This window comes from Mustela nigripes, chromosome 2 (genome assembly GCF_022355385.1).
Source record: "Mustela nigripes isolate SB6536 chromosome 2, MUSNIG.SB6536, whole genome shotgun sequence".
Taxonomy (NCBI): domain Eukaryota; kingdom Metazoa; phylum Chordata; class Mammalia; order Carnivora; family Mustelidae; genus Mustela; species Mustela nigripes.
Window position 1 is genome coordinate 37,443,492 of NC_081558.1, and position 7,925 is coordinate 37,451,416.

Below are 7,925 nucleotides of genomic sequence, written 5' to 3' on the forward strand. Positions count from 1 at the left end.
AGAAGTTTTAGGTTCACAGCACAATTGAGGAGAAGGTAAAGAGACTCCCTGTAGGCTCCTTGCTCTCCCACAGGTACTCCACCTCCCCCCAGCCACGCCCCCCACCACAGTGGTACATTTGCTACAACTGGTGGACCTACACTGCACGACACCATCACCCAAAGTCCCTGTTTGACCTTAGAGTTCACTGTTGGTGTCGTACAGCCTGTGAGTCTGAACAGGTATATAACGACACATACACCCCCTTACAGTACCACAGACAGTCCTTGGATTGCCCTAAAATCCTCCACCTCTTGAAACATTTCGCTTTCATTTTAGGAACTTGAAATGCAGGCTCGAGCTCACGGACTTTCGCTTATTCCATCCACGGGCCTCTGCTCCCCCGACCTGGTGAATCGGATCATTAAGCAAGAACCCACTCTCGAGAACTGCAACCAAGACCTCCTTCAGCACCACGCAGACCTACCTTGCACAACAACGCTTGATCTCACAGACGGCACCATCACCTTCAACAACAACCTTGGCGCGGGGACCGAAGGGAACCAAGCCTATAGCGTCCCCACGAAAATGGGATCCAAACTGGAAGACATCCTGATGGATGACACCCTTTCTCCCGTTGGCATAACTGACCCGCTGCTCTCGTCAGTGTCCCCCGGAGCTTCCAAAACAAGCAGCCGAAGGAGCAGCATGAGCATGGAAGAAGCCGAGCACGCTTGTTAGCGGGCCGACCTGCCCTGCGCTTTCCGAAACTGCTTCCTTTCTCGATTCGTAGGTTTCCTAATTTCCCCGAAGGGGGTTTCTTGATAATTTTTCCTTTAATATGGAAGTTTTTTTCATGCTTTATCAATAGCCCAGGATATATTTTATTTTTAGAATTTTGTGAAACAGACTTGTATATTCTATTTTACAACTACAGATGCCTCCAAAGTATTGTACAATGAGTGTACAGTATCTGCGAACTGAATTCGCCCCGGACTTTAGCTTTCTGAGCAAGAGGATTTTGCATCAGAGAAATTTCTGTCCATTTTTATTCAGGGGAAACTTGGTTTGAGATTTTTTTTTTTTTTAATGCCTGTGACATCTTTGGAAATTAAATGTAAAGTTTAATTGAAAGAATGTAAAGCAACCAAAAATTTAAAAAAAAAAAAAAAGGCAGAGAGTAAGAGATTGAGGAAAGAAAGGAAGAAATCCAAACTAACCATTTTTTACTTTGTAAATGTATTGATTCATTGGTACTGCCTTAAAGATCCAGTACCGTTTTAACAACATTTAGTCTTTCTACTGCAAGCTATTTAAGGCAATACAATATTCTGTTAAAAAAAAAAAAAAGTGCATCCAATTTCATGAGGATTGTCTGGTTAGAAAATGTAACTGATCCCTTACTTAGGTGCAAGTGAAATTGAAGGGTTAGAGAGCAAGGCCCTGACACATGGGCCCTAATCTTGCTGTCCTTCACTCTGTGCTCTGTTACAGTTTTCCTCATCAGTTAGTGTGATTCAGTTTTCCATAAGATATATTTTATTTCAAAAGGAAATGAGTGTCCTCTCAAAATATTGAGGAGCACTGAAAGTTGTCCTTTTTAAAATTTTTTTCCTCTCTCTCTCCCATTTCACTTTTGATAAAGAAAACCAAACTGGGCACATTTCTAATTGGCTTTCCTATTTTTATTTTTAAATTATGTTTTACTGTTCATTTGATTTGTACAGATTCTTTATTATCATTGTTCTTTTCAGTATGTTTGTATTAATTTGTAAGAATATGCATCTTAAAATGGCAAGTTTTCAATATTTTTACAACTCACTGGTGGTTTTCCGCATTCTTTGTACCCACGTGAAAGAAAACTTTTATGCAAGGTCTTGTGTTTAAAGAGAGCTTTGCAAATATTTTGTATATTACCGTCTCACTTGGAACTGTTTTTTTCCACACGTTTAAGGTGTAGTATTAATAGGCAAAAACTGGCTTTCTAGAGAAAATAAACTTACATATTTATTTTTAGTGATATAAAAGTAGCAATATTCTTGGAGAATGATCACCATAGCATTGATACGCCCATAATGGTCATTTAAATTGGGGTTTATTTCAGCAAACAGCTGCTGAATTTTTGGAAGGAGAAATAACTGTATTGGCAAATTACTGTTACTGGGTAACAGTGTTTCAACAAGCAGCAAAGTTGTAAGTTAGTTTCAGTGCATTATCTACTTGTGTGGTCCTTTGCAATAACAGTAGTGTTACATGTAATCTATCTGGCCTACGTGTTTTATACAGCTGACATATGGTGTTAAGAGCCAGGCTGTTGAATGGAATTTCTCAGTAGCAGCCTACAATTGAATAGCAAGTGGCATAAAGCATATCCATTCAGAATGAAGTGCCTTAAATATAGCAGTAGTCTTTTTTGGACTAGCACTGACTGAACCGTAATATAGGAGACAGTTTCAAGATGGTATTTTTCATATTAAATATATTTTAGTGACAGAGTGCCAACTTTTTTCATCAGGAAATCTTATTCAGGAGGAATTTTTTTTTTTTTTAAGAAAATGAGTTTAAATGTCAAATACGAATTGGCGGATGGGTATTGGAGGGTTCAAAGAGAAGGTGTGATTGTCAGGTGAATGAATGGATGGCTTCCATGAAAATAATCAACTGCACAGTTCCCATGCACTTCGGGCAATGAGAATCCTTGGAAACATTGATGATGCGATCAGTTTTATAGCTTTATTACCGAAGGGGGTAGGGAAAATTAATTCCCATTCTTTCAATCCCCTTAATTGTATAGCTCTTTTCCTAGAATAGTGATGCAAATCTGCATGAACAGCTAACTGTACCATAGTGTTCACTGATACAATCATAGCATTGTCTATTTTTCTCTTCATATTTATATGGGGGGAGGGGAGCTGGGTGCAGAAGTCCAAGATCGCTACGGTATGATGTTTGTTTTCTTTAGCTGATGGTGAGGGTTCTTGAAAACGGAGCAAGGTTGATGAGCCCCTGGCCCAGGGAATATGGCCAGGGCTAAGTGACCTTACACAAAGCTCTGTTAGAGGAAGCATGGCATCTCGTACCACTGTCCTGACTTTCGCAACTCCTGAGCTCACTGCCACCTGCTTCCCCATCCCCTTCTTCTTAAGAGACAATTTCTCGGAGTGGCGGGTGAGGAAGCCCAGGAGAATGCTGCAGCCTCGGGGGGTGGTTTTATTTATTTCTTTTTTGCCAAATCGAGTGTGGATTTGTCTTAGGGACTAGTTAAGCCAAGAAGCGGTGGTTTGGGGTCGTCGTTTGTGACCGTGAGAGAATGATCCACACCACTCCCCTCATCCCTGAGAGCACACTTGTGACTCGGGGTCGGGCCTCCCTATGGAGTGACCAAAATGCCAAACTTGTCCACCTGCCTCCGGATAAGGCCATGGAAATACCAAACCCTTTGACTTTGCCAAAAACCCTTACAACCAACCTGGACATACACAGGATGACAAAGTTCTTTCTGGTTGTTTTTAAATAATAAAGCAATAAGAACAAATAAAATACATAGGAAGTTAAGAGATATAAAATAAAGCACAAAGGAATGCACTTATTAATATTTTTTAAAAATGCACTGGGGAAAAGTTGGTGTTGATAGCAGTATATTAAAAGACCCTATTTCTTGAAAAAAAAAAAAAAAAAAGACAAATGACTGTCTCTTGCGGACGCTTGGTACTGTAATGTTAATAATATAGTCCCCTGCTGTTGGACGCAGCAATCATTTCTGTATGGTCCATAGCACTGTATATTATGGATCGATATTAATGTATCCAATGAAACAATTGAACTGTTGTTCTTGATAGCCTCATTAAAGCATTTGGTTTTTCACATAGTGGTGGCCAGTTGTTTTTAGTTAATGACAATTTTGAGTATTGTTTGCCTTATCCAAAATGGTAGTGCACATTTTCTCCCGATGGAATGAATAACGAATTGCAGGAAAATTTTTAAAATGCCAGTAAGTACTTTTTTTGTTTGAAATGCCATTCTAATACACTACTTCTCAGTTTTCAACATTTTTGATTATGACTTGCACTCAGATGAACTATAATTATACAGCTTCCCCCCAGCTACCTCTGAATTTGGGGGAGATTTTAAACTCCCAGATGCCAAGAATTCATTTTAGATACAGGAGTTTTATTTAACATGTTTTAGTGAGAGGTGGCTTTATAAGAAGAGAAATTGTCAGAGAAGCCCTTGCATATTTACGAAAAAGACATTGGGTTTTTAAAATACAAATTTACAATAATGAAAGCTTAATATACCCAGGTTGCCAGCTCCTGGCTGTATTTTTTTTAAATACAGCACTTAAGAATCATTTGATAAATGTTGGATTTGACTTGGGAAGTGTCAGACAAAACATGTCTTTATTCCCTAGCTAGACCTTAAACTTCTGCCCTCTTTAAAAAATATTCTGGTTTAACCTCTGGAGAAAACGAGCAAGAAACTTCCCGTAATGCTTCTGACCTGATTGTCAGCTTTTTGTTAAATTAGATTTTTTTTTCTTAAATTGTAATATACAATAATCAAGCCCTTTCTTTTTCAGAATTATTTGAATTATTTATATTTCCCATAGAAAAGTGATTATGTGATGCCTTAAAAACGTGTAAAAGTAGGAAGATTTCCTATGAAGAAGTTTTCTGGGCAACCTTGAAAGCAGGTAAGCTGAAGGCTGGAGCTCTTCATGTCAGGAGGTCTGCAGCAGAACTGTAACCCTGTCCTGGCATTTGCCTCTTCACGATCACCTCACAAGCTCTAAGGATCCTTAATCTTCAGCTAACCCCTGCCAAAAGGAAAAAAACAAAAAACCCACATCCTATATGTTAAAGCCTTGTTACCTGAACATCACACATTTGCCTACAGCTTGTGTGTCTTTATTTCATATTCACAGATTTAGATTTATTAAATTTTCTATTAAATGAACCCACTTAACCGATAAATCTATCCACGAAGTGACAAAACATGGACTGGCAGCTAGATCTGAATTTCGGTCTTGCCTCTGCTGATTTCCAGCTCTGTGGTTTTGAGTGAGTTACTTAGCCTCTCAATGCTTCAATTTCCTTTCTGTTCTTCGGTGACCTAACAGCGGCGACCACGTGGTGGTCTTATGAAGTCCATTCAAACAGACAGACGAGAATTTTTGCTTGGCTGCGCATAGTAAATGCTCAGTAAATGGTAGCTGTGACTGTATGATCATAATACCCTCCATTAAGAAAATGGCGCCCACTCCCTGGACCTCACGCAGTCATCGTGTGTATCAATGGTGGCATATGTTGTGAGAAACGCTGCATTTTAGCACAGAGCTAATATTCGTGTGAACCGGCAAGGTGACAGAAGCCACAGGGTGCTTTCGAGAAGAGGACTGCCCTGTATCTAGGACCCGGGGTTAGAATATTTTACAGAATAATAAACCCAATTTATCACCTTTTAAAAACACCATCAGCACAAATGACCTAAAATTTAAATTGTATTAAATGTGTATAATCTGCACGGGTGCCTCTGCTATGAGAATAATTATGCTATATTATTCTCAGGAAATGCGCTTTACTGAAGTTGAAATCTCCATTATAGTCCCTAGAGAATTAAACTTTTTAATCCTTTATGATAGACACTGATGTTATGTATCTAAAGAGCGATGTCTTGACTATATCCTGTCTGTTCACTTTCCTATCAATATTTAAATGGTTTTTAGGTTTTTATTTTCAATTATACTTACATTTGATGACTTTCTTGGAACACCATCTGAGGAGTTAATCTTCATAATCCAGCCAACAGAAATGAACCTTTAGAACTACCCTGTTTTTATTTTTTGTGTATGCCAAGATTTAATGCATAGCCAAGTAGCATGAGGCAAGCTCGTTTAAGAGGAGTGTTGTAAAGTTAGATTTTCATTATATTTAGTGAGAGATGGTGATGATCTCTTAATTCTTTGCTGCCACATCTGAGGCTCAATAGCAATGGCTTCATGTCCTCACCCATACTAACATGAATCCGTAATATACATCTTGTGCAGAATGTAAATGAAAAAGCTTCCATTCCATTCCCAGTTTTCCCAAGAGGCATGTACAAAAAGAAAAAAAAAAGAGAGAGAGAGAAAGAAAGAAAGAAAGAAAAAAGAAAGAAAGAATAACGAACTAGAGCACATTTGTCATATTAAAATTGTCAAGCCCTTGTTTATAGATAAAATTTAGACAAGGCTAATCTTATTTGTGTTCAATATTTATAGGTCTTTGGAGCCTATTACCTATACCAGATATACTGGAAAGTAATATAACTGTACGCAAATCCAAGTAAGTCTCAGCAACATTTCTAAATGGTAAAGGCAGTTTGCTTTTGAAAAATTTGCATTTTAAATTTCTAATTATGGAGTCAGTTGAAGTTAAATCCAAATGGGTGTAATTGTCACTCAAAATGTCTTCCATATTATTCAGACAGCAAAATCTGTGTAGATAGAAACCACTCAACTAGTGTTTCCCAAACTTTGCTTTATGGAACTAGTTCCACAGGCTGTTCCAAAAGTTGCTTTGGGGAATTGGGGTTTGGAGGTTGGGATAGGAAGCAAAACACCGTATTTCATTTTTAGGAACTTAATGTTGGGAAATGCTGTGTGAAACACATTTGGACAGGTATCTGTACTGCGAGACTTCTCACATTTTCCAATGTGCTAGTATGCCCTGAGAGTTTTCAGGATTGACAGTAGTATTGAATGTTTCACAATCTTATTTGACCACAGGATTTTGTGTGTATGTGTGTGTGTAAAACACTAGTTCATGGTTCCAAAGAACATAGTTTGGGAAATTCCAGAGATCTTACGGAAATTATATAGAGCTGATAAAAGATAACTTCTTTTATTCCTAAGTATGCTTACATTTATTTACTATTCTGTGGGGAGAAACCATTGTCACCAAAGAATTCTTCCTGAATAAGCAGATTAGCTGAGGTTTGGACTTCTACTGTAAAATATAACATTCTGGTTAAGGGAACTATTGCCATTAAAATATTATTATTCCTGAATTTAAAAAGTAATTTATGCCATCATTTATAATGGAAATACAAATTTTCTTATGCTCACATTCAGTGTATCTTTTCTTTTTCTTTTTTTTTTTTTTAAAGATCTTACTTATTTGACAGACAGAGATCACATGTAGGCAGAGAAGCAGGCAGAGAGAGAGGGGAGGGCAGGCTTCCCGCTGAGCAGAGAGCCTGATGTGGGGCTCGATCCCAGGACCCTGAGATCATGACCTGAGCCGAAGGCAGAGGCTTAACCCACTGAGCCACCCAGGTGCCCTCAGTGTATAATATTTTCTATGACTGGTAAAAAGTAGTCCCTCGTATTGCATGTATCCCACCCCTTTAAATACAAATACCTGATGTGTGGGAAGAAGGGGGCAGATCGTGGTTACAGTACAAGGGGTTTATAACTTTGGGTCCTGCTCACTGATTATTGGTGGAAGGGAGTTAAGAACCACGTGGTAGTCAGAGTTTACAGAGTCTTCTCCGTGATTTCATTTCATTTCTTTTCTTTTCTTTTTCCTTTCCTTTCCTGTCCTTTCTTTCCCTTCTTAAGATTTTATTTTTAAGTAATCTCCACACCCAAAGTGGGACTTGAACTCACAACCCTGAGATCAAGAACCACGGGCTTCACCAACTGCGCTAGCCAGGCGATCCTCAATGATTTCTTTTTTTTGAATGCAGGCAAATCCTAACAGATAGGTTATATCTCAAAAGTTCAGTTAATTGGTTGTAGGCCAACCCACAAAAGCCACATTAATTGTCATGGATCTGGTATATTATAGTATTAAGAATGTTATAGAATTTAAATAGCCATATTACAAAGTCTGAGGGAAAACACATTAACACATCTTCCTATCCCTTACAAAAGAGATCAGAGATTTCTTTCATTCAACACCTTT

The 7,925-nt window shown here is 38.3% G+C and overlaps 1 protein-coding gene across 7 annotated transcripts in view; it reads left to right on the plus strand.

Moving 5' to 3' along the window:
- Positions 1-3,847, plus strand: part of MITF (melanocyte inducing transcription factor) — a 220,908-nt gene extending 217,061 nt beyond the window's left edge. For all 7 annotated transcript variants that reach the window (XM_059390140.1, XM_059390142.1, XM_059390146.1 and 4 more), the window contains one exon: positions 319-3,847. In XM_059390140.1, the coding sequence (XP_059246123.1) occupies positions 319-720 (402 nt within the window). In that variant the 3' untranslated portion in view covers positions 721-3,847. The remainder of the gene's footprint in view (positions 1-318) is intronic.
- The last annotated feature ends 4,078 nt before the right edge of the window (positions 3,848-7,925 follow it).